Source organism: Diplotaxodon limnothrissa, linkage group LG6 (assembly GCF_057381915.1).
Source record: "Diplotaxodon limnothrissa isolate DT_005_m linkage group LG6, D_limnothrissa_male_GT1.1, whole genome shotgun sequence".
Taxonomy (NCBI): domain Eukaryota; kingdom Metazoa; phylum Chordata; class Actinopteri; order Cichliformes; family Cichlidae; genus Diplotaxodon; species Diplotaxodon limnothrissa.
This window is the reverse complement of record NC_140601.1, coordinates 35,022,783-35,039,816: the sequence shown is the minus strand read 5'-3', so window position 1 is coordinate 35,039,816 and position 17,034 is coordinate 35,022,783. Positions and strand designations below refer to the sequence as shown.

Below are 17,034 nucleotides of genomic sequence, written 5' to 3'. Positions count from 1 at the left end.
TCAGTAGTACTGGTACCTTACACAAAGTGGATGGGATAATGAAGAACTACTGTCAAATTCTTCAGTTAAAACTTTGATACAGTTGGATGTTTCAACAGGACAATGATCCCAAACACACATTAAAACTGGTTTTGGAATGGATACAGGATGCTAACATTAAGATTCTGGAATGGCCTTCCCAAAGCCCCCACCTCCTCCATAGACTATGGTTAAAAGCTATTACCACATCAAGAAACCAGTTTAAATTAAATCTACCAGTTCTGTCAAGAAGAAAGATCAAATGTCCAGTACGAGTTATGACAGAAGCATAATTCTGGTTACCAAAGGCATCTACAAAAGGTCCAACCCACTAAAGGACGTTTAATCAAATATTAGTGGGGATATATGTATATTTTTGAGTCTGTATGCATACTTTTAATTTTGAGTGGATTTGAGAAAATACAACATGAATTCACAACTGTGTCCCCAGTTCATATTTTCTAAAAGCATTAAAAATGTTTGCCATACAATCATTCCAACCTTAAAAAAAGAACAATTCAAAGGAGTCATTAAAAGTCCAAAATTACCATGACATTCATGCCCATGAAGAGTATGTAAACTTCTGACCATAACTGTATGCAGTGACAATTTGCACGAAGCAGCTGATCTGACAGTTCCTTGTCTGTATCACTGACAGTGTTGGTTGAGCTCCTATTCAACTGGCTGAATTCCTATTTTTTGTTATGGAAGTCGAGGGTTCCATAGCCGTTCATCAGAGCCATTTTTAGTTCACTATTTGGATACAGCTCTTCTTCACAGATCTCATTCTTGGTGGCAAACATCTGGCTGATCTCCAAGAAAGTTTTGTTCTTGGTCTCTGGAATGATGAAGAAGGTATAGACAGCCACTCCCAAGCAGACCACACAGAAGATCAGGTAACAGAAAGGACCTGTAGCAATCTGGGGTGGAAGGACACAAAAAAATACAAATGCACAGTTAAAGACACAAAACATGAAAGGTAGATTATTGGTTTTGTTGGCTTAAAGGTTAACGTTAGCATTAATAGCATTAGCATTAACATAGCAAATTTTTAAGGCAAGTACTTCCCTTTTTTTTTTAAAGCTGTAAATGATCTACTAGGTTTCCAAACTAGCCAGGGGCTCTTTTATTGCCCTTATTGCCATTATTTTTGCTGGAAAAGACAGTAAGATCAGTAGCAAATCGGTGATGTTTTGCAGCAGGGGAAATGTTTTGGTATAAACTCTAAGGTAGGCTATAAAACAGAAAAAACACAGGACAGGGTGTTTAGCCTAGCTTATCCCAGAGACTAGAGGAAGACGGTACCTGCTAGCCTGAAGACCTAAAACACTTTCTGAGAGCAATGAAGTTAGTTTGCTTCATGTGGAATAAAAACAGAAAGATTAAGGAACGTGCAATCTCATATTTTAAGATCTATGGCCAGACTAATTACTGACTGCCTCGGTCACTGTCAACTTAACAATTAATTGTCCTCTTTACTTTGTAGCTGTTCACTTGGAACGAAGCCGAGGACAATGACAGACAGCAAGGTCGGGACTTTTAATTGGCAATTTTATTGGTATTTGTGGAGTCACTTCTGTTCAGACAAAAGTGCACAGCCAGTCGTATACACACAGTAGATGTGCATCAAATGTCAAGACTACACATGTACAAAAAAAATAAAAAATAGAAATAAAGCCTTTTTACAGGTTTTTTCACTATAAACTGGACAGTATATTTAGATGGCTTTTGTGTACATTTGAATTTAGCTCTGTGGGATACAAGTCAGTGCTAACCTCTAAGAAGGGAAAGACAAAACCAATGGTGAAGTTGGACATCCAGTTGAGGCAACCAGCTACGGTGTACGCAGCCGGTCGATGAGACTGCTTAAACAGCTCCGCAGTGATCAGGAAAGGCACACCCGCTGTAAAGAATACACAAAAACATATTTTTCTTATTCCAAAAATATTCCCAACAACACCACATGAAGACAGTTTAATCTAACTAAGCATCCTGTTATAACACAAATCACATTTAATTACTTAGTATGGCTATATGAATCTATTGGGTGATGTGAAATTAACATCGGCATCTTAGTTCATCAATTACTTTATCAATACTCCCACTCAGGACTCTTCCTTGGCAGTTACTCAAAATTAACAGAAGATGATTAATGATAAACATTTCACAAGCCCAAGTGCTATTATATTACACTCCTTTTTCTACATGTACTTCATTATGTGTTCATTATTACTCACTAATCATAGACTGACAAGAGAGGAAGGTGTTTGTCAAGACGACAAAACTCCACTTCTGAACCACAAGACACAGAATAGCTTAGCTCATGCAATTCATTAGTTTAAGATGTGCCTTAACTTTAAACATGTGATTCTTCATTGTTAGAAGTGAAGGCTATGAAGGAGAAATATGCATTAGTATAAGCTCTAATGATTAGCTTTCCGAATAATGTCCTCATTATTCTGTGCATGATAACTGCAGAGAGAAAAGTTTAATATTGTCAAACCAATAACTACACCATAATTTGTCAACATCTGCGGTATATATGGGAGGGCATCAATGTGCAAGCAAGGTTTCATTTGAAGGAAACCATATTCATCACAGCTAGCTTATGAACAATGAGCCATTAGAAGTCTAATTGCAGCAAGAGAAATCCTTGTTTGCTGAGGTATAGATTTCGCCTGTTTGACGAATGACGTTATGTAAACCAGATTTGTTCTAATCCATCATCCTCGCAGGTTCGCTCGACGTGGCTCTCATCGTTGTAAACTATTGCCTCTTAATTCACTTCACTCATCTCATCCAGTGTACAAATGGCTGTGAGAATGGAAGCAGTGTGGCAGTTAGGATTTCCTAATTTACAAGACTAATGAAATACAATATCTCCTCACAGCCAGAGGAGGAGTGTGGAGGATGGGGTGCTGATGTTTTCAAGCTTTAATGCCTGCTATTGTGCAAGTTTCCAGCAGGGTGCAGTGTTTCCTCATACACAGGATTACTTCTAGCTAATGCAATCACATGTAGGTTTGAAAGTGTTGGAAAGTTTTCATGCCAGATACAGATACAAGATTGTTTTTTTGTTTTTTTTTTACCTGGACCTATGCAGAAGCCAGCAATAATCCCAATAACACAGCCCACACTGATGTAGCGCATGTAGGACAACTGCAGCTGTGATTGGTCAAACACAAGTCATGAGTTGCAGATAGTCACACACAGTTTTTTTTTAATATTATTCATTTATATGATGACTTCAGATGGAAAAATCTCTAAGCCTATCTAACATTTTATTTTGTTTTAAATATTTCGTCAGTGTCCTATGTTCAGCTTCAGTGAGTTTACTTTAACAGCAGTGAAATGGTCACTGAATGAAATGCTTTTTAACAAATTTGATAGTCTTTTGCAGCGAAACCTGCTTTGCATTTGTGCATCATCCTTTGTGCAGTCCACCTCTTTGGATGAGACATAGGAAATAGTTGCTAAACATGCAACTGAAAACAATCTTACAGATAAGTGTGTTTTGACTGGTGTTCCTGTGGACATGGTAGCTTTTAGTGGCATTTAGAGGTTTCTGCTAGCAAACCATGTTTGGAAAGAGGCTTAGCATGGCTTTGAAGTGAAGCTTTCACCTGATATAATTTTCTCATTTTTCACAGAGGGTGTCACTTAGAGGCTTTTTCATCTGAAGACATACAATAATTTATGTAAATTATGTAAATTTGGTTATGTCCTAAGCTCCATGTAATGTACTATAATGTCATGCAAAATATTCCTAAACCAGCAGGATATCAGATGACATGTACCTGGAAGAGGACAGACACAGTGATTCCGGCACAGCACAGTCCCATAAAAAGGAAACCACCAATCATCAGTGGTCTTCTGCCCAGACGCTCAATAGTGAAACACTAAATAACGGACAAATAAGCAGGACTACATGTGACTAACCCATAAAAATAGATTTTCAAAAAGTTAGTTGCAATTATACAAATCTTTCGTTTGCCTATATATATATATATATATCTATATATCTATTTTCAATAGAGTATAACATGGCCCTGTGCACGCTACAGAATAAATGACCTTCATTAGGTTTCAGCTCACCTTCCCCTAATCAGATTTTATGCAAGCATGACCAAGACAACAGAAAACACAAACTGAAACAGTCAAGTTAAACAAAACAGACTGTGCATGACTACATGTCATAACCAAAATAACCAAAGTCATTATTTCTTTTAAGTATTTTAGGTAAGAAGTTACATGTTTATCAGAAGGGAAGGCATTTGTTTTTCCCAGTTTCTCTTTTTCTTGTGGATCAAGACTGAAGTTACCATCAGTCATACAAGGCACAGATTTATTGCAACCCCAAGTGCTTCATGGTTAATTAATCTGCTAATTCTATTTTCAGTTTAGCAGCCATTAAATCCATAACAAAACAAAAAATGCAATTTTTTATGTCAAGTTCCCAATATACTTAATTCTGTTGTATATTTTTTGCTTTAACACTGGTCAAACAGATCTCAGACCAGGAAAACAGCAGCACATTATCACATCTGTGTTCCAACGTTACAAGTCCAAAATAGAGATGGACCGATCCGATATTACGTATCGGTATCGGTCCGATACTGACCTAAATTACTGGATCGGATATCGGAGAAAAATAAAAAATGTAATCGATCCATTAAATATCACGAAAGCACCTCACAAAACTTGCAACACGCCGTAACTCACCTCAGAACGTTAGCACGTCGGAGCAGTATGCATCACGTGATAGAGCGGCTGTGGCATGCGGGACCTGTCGGTGGTCTGGATAGCATTTGGAGCTTCGCTAGCAACCCGGCATTTCATCTCCGACAAAGTTATCCCCGAGAGAAGTAAAGCAAGTGTGTAAGTCCATCTCTGAATGTTTGTAAAGCATTCCTGCGTTAAGCTTAACGAGCGACTGCCTCTCGCTCTCCGGCTGCTACTTCAATCATGAAACTGCTTAATGATCAGCTGATCGGCTTTTCTGTCGCGAGTCCGTGTCTCTTGTTTGCTTTTGGCCCACTTTGCACCAGAAAGAGGAAACCAGCGGCTGAACAACAGCAGCACGTTTAAGCTTGATCAGCTGTTGTTAGAATTTATTTAATATTACTTTCTACTCGAGGATCTTTTTCTACGTAGCTGAAGCTGGTAACTGTGCAGGGGCGCATCTAGCAAAGTTTAGCCAGGGGGGCCGATAGGGCATTAACAGGGAAAAGGGGGCACAAAGACATACTTTTTTCTTATTCTCATTTAAAATGTCTCGCTTTTAATTATTTAATATTTATCTGAATCTTACACCCAAAGTTTTAATCTGATGTAAAATGTATAGAAGTCCATTACTGCATATAGTAACTGTTAAGTCTAATATACCCTAGTAAGCTATAGTACTTTTTCCTTTGGGAAGGTACCATCTGTGCAGTCTGCAATTTTGTTGAAGAAAGATGTTGAATCTATTTAATATTTCTTGAAAAAGAATTGATTTCTGTGCATTTTTTTCACACTGCATCAAATTAAGGTTGATTACGTCGATTAAGCATCATGAGGTGGAGCGTGAGGGGTGGTTCCCTATTTTTTATTTATTTATTTTTGTTGTTGCTGGGAGTTGGAGCCCTATTAGTTAGGTTGCTTAATATTTATGCTAAGTACTCTTTAAAATACCAGAATAGGGAGGATGGTGTAGGTTTAAGTTTATTAGATTGATCAGTATTGCTGAACTATGAAATATTTTTTTTTGCATACAGGTATAACAGAATAGCTTTAGTGTAGTTGTTGTTTTAAACTTGAGTATGAACTTATACAAAATGCAGCAAGATATTTAAAAAAACAGTTTTGTTGATTAAAACACACTATATCGGATTCATATCGGTATCGGCAGATATCCAAATTTATGATATCGGTATCGGTATCGGACATAAAAAAGTGGTATCGTGCCATCTCTAGTCCAAAATATAAAAAATCCTTGTATAATAGAAATACATTCATTTCATCTTAATGTGTGTGTGTCTACTCACCCCCAGCATCCCTGAGATGACCTCAATGGCCCCAGTTCCCACTGTTGTGTACTGAATATAAGGGTCTGCGATTCCTGCATTCCTAAAAATGTCATTTGTATAGAACCAGATCTGAAATTGACACAAGGTTTATTGATATGTTGAATCCTTTGGACTATTGATACAGCAAAAATCAAAGTTTGCCTTGTTTCCTTAAGGAGCCAAAAAGTCACTCTGCTTATCTGGTAATGCACACGATTCATCATAGTGATCATTATCACAAGGCCGACCATCACTCGTGCATTTGAGATACAGCTTTTCATCAGTATGGACTCCTGACAAGTACTCCCCTTGAAATTAATTTGCGCATTCTCATTAATCACACTTTGCTGATACAACATCCATCATTGATGATGTGCGGACAAGATCGTGATCAGTGCAGTTAAATGCTGTCTTGTTGATTTAGTAACCATACATATAACATTTCATCACCATTGGAGGCTTGAAGTATGCAAACAGACGAGCAAAGCAGAAGGCCTGCACAAGCACAAACAATTCCAGAAACTTAAACAACTGGGATAAGATTTGATGAAGATGAATATAAGCTGCTAGGCTAAAACGCCTCCTTACTGAGCTAAAATCTCCTCTAATATAAGAATTGTGTTATATGAGTTGATTCATATATTTTGTTTTACGCACATGAGCACTAAAGTGCAAGCCAGTAACACTGCAGTGATGTCAGAGTGCTAAGCAAAGTAGCCATGGCTCATTTCACTCTGGAGCTTTTTTCAGGCCAAACTGTTTGTTTAACAGAAGTAGCCTCATCTAATCACAGGATTTCAAAAGTGTTCTTGGATTATTTAGCTCATCTAATCTGACATGCCTCAGTGTGTAAACCTAACCTAGATTTACACAATGAGGTATGTACAGTTAAAGTAGGAAAAGTTAAGTAGGAGAAAATCACAGTCTTAAAATGACTTAATCTCTGGGCTTACTCAAAGCTACAATGCCAACTATACTACTTCAGTATTACCAAAACAAGCATCTGTCTTGAGAAACTGTCCTTGAGAAGACAGATGCTGATAACATAATAGTTTAATGGCAACTTCTACTTTATACAACCTAGTTCAGGAAACCGTTCATTGAGCACATTTGTGTCAAATGTCCTAGTGCCTTACACTTCCACATTACAAAAAGTGGATAAAACCTAGTTCACTTTTTAGTGGAGTATGTTGATCCTAAACAGATGCAGGTAGCCTCAGCACATGTCTCAACTTACTCTACCTTAAGAAAAAACAACCAAAGAGCGTAATCCTCATTATCCGTTTTATTACAGCATTCTTATTTGGAACTGATTTTGCTCATGCTGAATTATCCACTACAACCAGTACAAAGACACTGGAAATCATTCATTACATTCATCTGGAAAATATTTTGTTACCTGAAAATTAACTTTATGAATTTAGTTATGCATTTATTTGTCCCTTCTTTTCCTTCTTCACGATTTATCCATGATTTCACTTGTTTATGATTATGAATATGTAGTCGATGCTTTGTCGTATTCTCTTGCTTCGTGTAGAAGTGGAAGAACGAAAACAAAGCAAGAGCAGCAACAAAATAATAGCGGGGCTGCCACTTTATGATGTGAATGACAGTACAGCTACAGTAGTACTTGCAGAAGAAATAGCTCTTTCATCATTTTTCCTAGGTTGAGTGGCTCCCCAGCTGGCTGTAATAACTCTACAAAATCAGCACCACAAATACTGTAAAAGCACCATGTTGTAACATGTTGAATAATATCTGGTTGTGCACAAACTCAGTCTGTATGAATATGATTATAAGTATCCAATATTTTAAGAAAAAACATGCACATTTACTTTTCAAACTCTCTTGAATTGCTTAGTTTTACTTTTCGTGTCTCAGATTTGGAGACACTACTTCTTCTGGAGGTTTGAAGCCTTCCAGTGTTCCTGGCTGGAACAGCTGGGACTGAGAGACTCAGTGGGGTGCACCCCTGCTGCGAAATGGCACTAGCATATGAGCCTGCATGCCTGGAGCCTCCATCCATATGAAGCAATGAGTACAAAGATGTGTTTGACTTTGTGTTCGGATGGGTGGACCTTGTTATGTGAGGTAACGCTGAGGGAGAGCACCAGGAGATAATGAGGCATGGTCACATCGCCCCCTGCTTAGTCATTCAGTGGGTGTGAGACTGTGATGTATGGATGGACGGGAGGAGCCCAGCTGGGAACTCTCGCACTATAAGATCTCCCTCTCATATAATAACTGCACAGTTGTTGCACATTCAAAATGTGACAATACACACACATATAAACAAAAGATGAAAAAAACAACACAATAGTTCTCCTACTCACGGCATCAATCCCAGACAGCTGCATGCCGATGTTGACCACTGCAACAGTGAGGACCTGCCAGCGGACACAGCTGTCCATGAGGAGGCTGCAGACAGAGAGGGTCTGCATGGAGGACAAAGAGTGTTGCTCCTCCTGCATCTCTTCAACCTCAGCCTGAATGTTTCCTTTAGTACGGAACCACTTTAGGGCTACAGAACGGAGTGAAACAGGAGTCTTTTTTATTAAACCAGTTTTAATTCATCCTTCAAGTATCACAGTGAAAGGATTATGTAAAGTTTGAGAATCTGTTCTAGGCGTCTTGATCTTCCTTTGTAATAGGGGTTAGGGGTTAGGTTATTCAGAAAAGGAAAGCAAGAAATGCACTTTTTAACCTGCAATGGTGGCATGCACATCTCCTCTCTCTATTAGCAGATATCGTGGACTCTCTGGAAACCATGGCAACAGTATCAGCTGGACCATGGTAGGAACCGCCACAAGAGACAAAAGCAGAGGCCAGTGCTCTTCCTGTGTGGGGAAAAAACAACCCCAATAAAAACCAAAGACCTCACCTAAACCTTGATTTAAAAAAATAATAATATCATCATCTAAAACTATTCATTCCATCTTTACCATCTTTGTCTTTATACCTACAGTGGGGCAAAAAAGTATTTAGTCAGCCACCGATTGTGCAAGTTCCCCCACTTAAAATGATGACAGAGGTCAGTAATTTGCACCAGAGGTACACTTCAACTGTGAGAGACAGAATGTGAAAAAAAAATCCATGAATCCACATGGTAGGATTTGTAAAGAATTTATTCGTAAATTAGGGTGGAAAATAAGTATTTGGTCACCTCAAACAAGGAAAATCTCTGGCTCTCACAGACCTGTAACGTCTTCTGTAAGAAGCTTTTCTGTCCCCCACTCGTTACCTGTATGAATGGCACCTGTTTGAACTCATCATCTGTATAAAAGACACCTGTCCACAGCCTCAAACAGTCAGACTCCAAACTCCGCCATGGCCAAGACCAAAGAGCTTTCGAAGGACACCAGGAAAAGTATTGTAGACCTGCACCAGACTGGGAAGAGTGAATCTACAATAGGCAAGCAGCTCGGTGTGAAAAAAATCAACTGTGGGAGCAATCATCAGAAAATGGAAGACCTACAAGACCACTGATAATCTCCCTCGATCTGGGGCTCCACGCAAGATCTCATCCCGTGGGGTCAAAATGATCATGAGAACGGTGAGCAAAGATCCCAGAACCACACGGGGGGACCTGGTGAATGACCTGCAGAGAGCTGGGACCAAAGTAACAAAGGTCACCATCAGTAACACACTACAACGGCAGGGAATCAAATCCCACAGTGCCAGACGTGTTCCGCTGCTGAAGCCAGTGCATGTCCAGGCCCGTCTGAAGTTTGCCAGAGAGCACATGGATGATACAGCAGAGGATTGGGAGAATGTCATGTGGTCAGATGAAACCAAAGTAGAACGTTTTGGTATAAACTCAACTCGTCGTGTTTGGAGGACGAAGAATACTGAGTTGCATCCCAAGAACACCATACCTACTGTGAAGCATGGGGGTGGAAACATCATGCTATGGGGCTGTTTTTCTGCCAAGGGGACAGGATGACTGATCCGTGTTAAGGACAGAATGAATGGGGCCATGTATCGTGAGATTTTGAGCCAAAACCTCCTTCCATCAGTGAGAACTTTGAAGATGAAACGAGGCTGGGTCTTCCAACATGACAATGATCCAAAACACACCGCCCGGGCAACAAAGGAGTGGCTCCGTAAGAAGCATTTGAAAGTCCTGGAGTGGCCTAGCCAGTCTCCAGACCTCAACCCCATAGAAAATCTGTGGTGGGAGTTGAAAGTCCGTGTTGCTCGGCGACAGCCCCAAAACATCACTGCTCTCGAGAAGATCTGCATGGAGGAATGGGCCAAAATACCAGCTACTGTGTGTGCAAACCTGGTAAAGACCTATAGTAAACGTTTGACCTCTGTTATTGCCAACAAAGGTTATGTTACAAAGTATTGACTTGTATTTTTGTTATTGACCAAATACTTATTTTCCACCCTAATTTACGAATAAATTCTTTACAAATCCTACCATGTGGATTCATGGATTTTTGTTTCACATTCTGTCTCTCACAGTTGAAGTGTACCTCTGGTGCAAATTACTGACCTCTGTCATCATTTTAGGTGGGGGAACTTGCACAATCGGTGGCTGACTAAATACTTTTTTGCCCCACTGTATATTTAGCTATTCCATAAGTAAACATAGGGTGTCTTGAAGCTTTTTCTGTCTGAAAGTATATTGTTTGCAACGCTTTGTGCATCTGCTCAATTGTAGATCACAGAGCCTCTGCATGCATGCATCAATTCAAAATGTTATTTTTATTACATATTAGAACTATGAAAGCCAGTCAAACATCACAGTATAAGAACCTTTCCCAGTATCTCCGAGAGCCCCAGGACCTGAGCGATGAAAACTCCAAGACAAATGTGAATGCTGGGAACAAGGCCCAGGAAGCCTCGCAAATTCTTAGGAGCGATCTCACCGAGGTACATCGGCACCACACTGAGAGAAATCCCTGTAGAAACGAAGAAAGTGCAATTAATACAGTCTGACTGTGCTGGTGCAAAAATGAACAAAACACCAAATATGAACTGAAAAGGCAATTTAAAGCATAAATGACTCAGCTGTTTATAGATTATAGGAAATGTATATACAGCTATTTTTCACCAACAACACAAAGTGCTGCTAATTACAGACAAATATGTGACAGTAATAATAACAGTAATAAATATTAAGAGGAGATTATTGACATTGGAATAAATTTTAGTCAACCAGGAACAGTAGGCATGTCTACCTGAATGTACTCCTGTGATGAAACGCCCAATGATGACCATCTCAGGAATTCTGCACCATCTGCTAAAGCCCATCAGAGCTCCGCCCATAAAAACAAGTGCAGTGGATCTCACCAGAGTCCCTTTCCTGTTTGGACGCAGTGATTCTCGTTGCTCAGCTCTCTAAGTTTGAGTCTGTCACAGGTTAATAGCAATTTATAAACATGCACTCAAAATTCATAAACATGGTCACACTGACCTTCCATATTTGGTAACTAGTCTGCCCACCAGCAGTGCTCCGGTTATTCCACCAATGGCAAAGATTGACACAGTAAGAGAGTACAAGACGGTAAGAAGATGCCCATCCGGAGTCAAGCCATGACTTTCTAATAATGTCTCATTGTAGAAGTCTTTGATGTACTGGTGGAAAACAAGGTAAATTCATTTTCTAAGCAAAAAACACCCCAAATAAATCAAACCCAGTGTAAAAAGATTGTGTGCAATCAAAAGATAATGTTACCTTTTTTAGATATCTTATTTATTTAGCCTTTTATTTATTATTCTAGCACAGCAGTTTTATAGGAGCCAGAGTTCAAAATATTGTTGTTTTTTTTCTTACACTGAGCTTCGTGCAGCCATGTGCTCTCTGAAACCAGCTCTCTGAAACCAGCTCCTCTTCCTTTTAAAGCAACTTTCTTCTGACCGACTGCTCCTTGCAAACCGAAAGTTTGAAGAGGAGTGTGGAGCTTCTGTGCTCACATCTAAAGCCATGAGACGACTATAATAAATACATCCAATCTTACCAACATAAACGAGAGCCAAGAGTTGCAAAAACAGCCTGAAATAGAGCAGTCAGAAGCCTGGATTTGTGAATAGTGCAAATACTAAGTTATTATCAATTACACCGATCAAACTTTTTGAAACCTTGAACATGTTTAATGTGAGCATCCGTAACTGTAACACTACAGACATGACACAAAAAATGAAACATAAATGATACGTCACAATATATCCCCAAAAGACCTGATAAATGAAAATTTGATGTTGTAACTTCAATAATTTAAGTCAAGTCAAATTCAAAGCTGAAAAGGACTCATCGACTGCATGCTTGATGAATCTGACGGTGATGCCTTTCACTCAATAAAGTGTCCAGGATGATCCATTGCATTAAAATTTTAAGAAAAATATGAATTAAATATATACATTAATATGAATTCAAAAGAATACAGAAAAGGTGCAGGAGAGGACACAATTCAAAAATTCTCCCTGTACTATGTGCTATGTTATCGCACATAAAAAGGCCTCAGTGAAAGTCTACAGATCTCATAAAGAAGCATACGACAGTAACAACATAGTAAGTGTCCATAACCAACAGGAAGGGAAATTTATATTTGCTCCTTTGCTTTGTTTCTGTATTGATTTCTTATACAAAGTAATGAAAATTATTGAAACAACAGAAAGTGTCATATGATGTCAGAAAGGTTTCAACTGCTGACCTGCGCCTCCTTAAAAGAGCTGGATAGAATAGAATAGAACTCCTCCATATTACCTTGCTTACTAAAATATTACTTTCTGAATGTTGTCATATGTCTGGAGTGTTCAGGTCTGTGTTAACACAACAACAAAATCTTGGAAGTACAAACCCATTGACCCCAAAGCCAGATGATCCAATGCTCTGAGGAAGTGTTAAAACTTTTAATGTCAAAATTCATTAATTTTAACATTAACAGATAACAGAATTTTAGATCACTTGACACTAAGAAACTGACCCAAACAAAATGAACTGAACTGCTCCAGCTGTCCCTACTTCTGTGCAGAGCATTCAGGATTTGGGGAAATACCCAGTATTTTTCTGTTTTTCTCAAGAAAAAGATTGACTTTATTCTCACATCTCACTTCCATATCAGTCGGGAGTCGGCTTACGCTAGCTAAATTGCTAGCTTAGCCAAAGGACACAAGCAGAAGCAACTAAATTGGCTCCATGTCTTTTGAAATTAGCCGTGCCAGGAAATAGTTATTACATTAATGTGTGCGTTTTAGAGCATTAGAGAGATGACTTGTGACTTCATTCCATCCTCCCGTGACCAGTAGCTAAGCTAATCATCTCGTGAATCTATTTTTATAAAAATGAAACTCATGTCAAGCTTCTAAAGCCGGGCATACACTGTCCGATTTTTCAGTCGTGCGACTGTTTTGGGGATCGGCCCGAGTTTCGCCTTAATCGTGTGTCGTGCATCGTGTAGTATACATGAGGTAACAAGAAGCGATTAACACCTCATGACCAGCTCCCGATCATCAATCGTATGGTCGCAAGAAAATCAAACCTGTCTGAAATCCTTTCGGCCCTCGTGAGGGTGTCAACTCAGCCTCTCACACTGCGCATGCGCAAACAGAATTGGAAGTAGAAAGACGGAGCAGCACGGCAGTGATCTGGACACAATCAGAATCAGAATCAGAATCAGAATCAGAATCAGAATGGGTTTATTGCCAGATGTTGAGGTTTACAACATTAGGAAATTGCTGCGGTGCTTCAGTGCAGACAATAAGAATTAAAGTGCTATGTAGAAAGAAAGATATGTGCATGAGATATACATGAGATATATACATGAGAATAAGAATTATGAGTGCTACGTAGAAAGATATATACATGAGTGCAGGTGGTGATCAGTGCCAAACATATATACATGAGAATAAGAATTATGAGTGCTACGTAGAAAGATATATAAGCGATGGAGGCACAACTTGAAGAAATTTGGCAAGCTCATCCGAGCATTTCGATGTGGCCTCACAATATTATCACGAGCGCACCAACCGTGAAAAGAGTTGGATGGACATTGCTGCTCAACTGCAGCCGCCTGGTCAATGTTTTTCATTAGCAATTTAGCAAAGTTGATGGTGGTGGTGTGTGTGTCAGTGTCTGTTAAAGACAGAGAGGGAGAGACAGATTTTGTGTTTAAGCTTATAAGCTTCATGTTATGGACGCACAGTGTGAGCACTCAAGTCGCATCAGAGCATCAGGCCGTATAGTGTGAGACCCTGCATCGTGACCCACGAACTTCTAACCCCTGCGAATCAATCGTAGAGTTTGAGCAGGAGCTGAATGCGACTGAAAAAAAAAAATCGCACAGTGTATGCCCAGCTTAATGTAGACAGTGCATCTGCAAGCATTTCAACATGTCTAAGCCTCCCTCTAAACCAATTACAGTTTCATTGTGGATATTTAAAAACAATAGCATTAAGAAAACACCCTGGCTGGCTGATTCCTGACCTGGAACTGATGCAGGGTTTTTATAAAAATTTTTGTTACTTTAATCCACGACTATAAAACATATTTATAAAGTTTCAACAACAGATACCAAGCTCTAGAAAAACAATGCAAATGAAAGTTGGAGATGAAAGGTTTAGCTGATCCTAAGTCCTGAGCTACGAACATGAGACGATACCCTGAACCTGCTCACATGCTTCTGTGGGGCTGAACACATGACCGCACCGCGGCAAATTCAACATCCAAGGAACATAATGGATTAAGAGCTACAGCGTATCAATGACATGGTAAGGTAGCTACATAAGCCCACATGACCCCACATGACAATTTATTTGTTCAGTTGGAGTGTTATGTTCAAATGGGTTATTTAACCATTGAGAATCAAATTTCATACAGTGTTTAACCATAAAGGGAACATTTGAGTTCTCACGAAAAGCATGCACGCAAATGAAATCACAAAACTAGGAGTCTTATTATGTAGACGACGATGAAAATACCTTTGCAGGAGAGTTGACAACGGCCAAGTTATAGCCATAGAGCATAGAGCTGCCAAATGAGGCCAGGAAAGCCACTGCCAGCAGAGGCTTTGTAAGATGCTGTGGAAAACACAAAGCAACACATGAGGGGAAAACCAAGCTGCAAACAGAGTTTACTGTCTCAGGGATGTCTAACTCATTTGACATTGTGGGACACAAACAGTCCACTTTGATGTGAAGTGGACCAGGCCAGTGAAACTCCCCTTTCTTTCAGTGTAAAGCAGTTTAACTATTCATTCAATTCAATTCAATTTTATTTATACAGCACCAAATCACAACAACTTTGCCTCAATGGCCATTTTTATCTAAGCTGTAAAACCTATTTAAACACAATTAAAAGTCAAAAACTTACAGGCGTTGTCACATTCAGTGTCAGAGTGGAGTCTTTGCTTGACCAATTCTGGCCCCCTGACCTTATGTTTGACACCCCTGATCCAATAGATTTCACCATAACTAAACAAACTGGAAGCATAAACAATTACCCTAAATGAATATGTTAAAGCAGCTGACTAAATGTTACAGTTTAGTTAATGTGTATTGAAAAATCAGCTAAATGATGTTTAGTTTTAAAAAGTCACCATGATCAAAGGTACCTGACTTTATTTAGAATTTAAAGCTGTACAACAACAATCAGTGATAACAGATAAGACTCATAAGTCTGTTATGACTAAAGGTAGTCAACAGCTCCTCTGAGCCATTGTCACTCCTTTTAAATATAGTTCACAGGAGACATTGCACCCCACTCAGCAACAATTTATTCTGATTAAATATCTCATGTGGAGCTGCTCACATGTCACACCACTTTAAAATGAGACACGAGTAACTTCTCATTTGCCGTTTAAAAACACACACAGGCTACTTTTGCTTTTAAAGTCTCCTTTAGTCTTTTTTTAACCTGATTTGTGATAAATTGAACGATGCTTGGAATGTCATATGACGTGGTGACTGGTGCTATTGTACGAGTTCAGTGTGTCATGATGAGTTTTCCAAGGAACCCAGTAAGCATCTTATATGAACCATGACCTTGAACCAACGTTGTACAATGAGATTAGGAGGCATTCGCGACATAATTCCAAAATCATGTGACTAATAAAAAGCGATCACTGGAAACGACCATACCACCCAGGAATTAGATCGAAATTTTTAAAAATGCTTACACTTACCGAGGTGAGTTTTTCATTGTTTCCCTGTAACAGTTCTTCCGCCATTTAAGTCATAAATGATTATTCCCCTTGTGTGAGTTTCTTCGTCATCTGCAAAACTTTTCAAAACTCTTTTCACCGCATCCCCATTTGTAGAGTTTGAGCCGTGATCGTGTACCGGAGAGGAGGCGTGTCGTGTTGATGGGCGGAATTTCCACAGTCGTTAAACCGCCTGCAAAGCAGGCCCATCCCACAACTTTTATCGTTTCCCTTTCCCCAGCAAAGATCACGAGTGTCATCCTACACCCCAGAGTGATTAGAGTAATTTACTTTAAAAAAACTATTTTTATTTAATAATTTGTCAGTTAACATGATTACACAAAACCTACCTTAAAAACCTTAAATTTCGTGGAATTTGATGGAAGAAATTGATTTACAGTTTTAAGATTTTATTTTTCCTTATACACCTGGAGGTCTGTTGTATAAATCTAACCTTGACTTAATTTCAAAGTTGCACTGAACTTTGCATTTTTTCCTGTTTAAATTCGTTTATCTTGTAAGTTTCATCTCCCCAACACTCACATGAGTGTAGCAGAGCTCCTCCCTTTTCCAGCTAATTACAAGTGATTTTTAAAAATCCAGTCATTGAAGCCTAAAGCACTTGCTAGTCAAATGGTAGCTGCACGATTTTACAGAAATCTATAAGTGCAGCTTTTCACTTCTGGTTAAGTAAGATGCTTTCAAAGCTGACATTAGAAGTTTAACTATGTTATGTTTTATTGCTTTATGGTAACAATAAATGTTGCTTTCTGTAACCTCCTTTAATGGAAATAGTTTGAAAAGAATTTAAGATTAAGTTTGGA

General features: G+C 39.0%; 1 protein-coding gene across 1 annotated transcript; it reads right to left on the bottom strand.

Moving 5' to 3' along the window:
- Positions 1-710: 710 nt before the first annotated feature.
- Positions 711-16,237, bottom strand: slc2a15b (solute carrier family 2 member 15b). The gene is made up of 12 exons (XM_085355122.1): positions 16,193-16,237; positions 14,991-15,089; positions 11,488-11,648; positions 11,252-11,376; positions 10,827-10,972; positions 8,770-8,902; positions 8,399-8,586; positions 6,045-6,155; positions 3,816-3,917; positions 3,108-3,183; positions 1,794-1,921; positions 711-938 (listed from the first exon to the last, which is right to left on the bottom strand). The coding sequence occupies exons 1-12, from the start codon at positions 16,235-16,237 to the stop codon at positions 711-713; spliced, it is 1,542 nt and encodes a 513-aa protein (XP_085211248.1).
- Between the last annotated feature and the right edge of the window lie 797 nt (positions 16,238-17,034).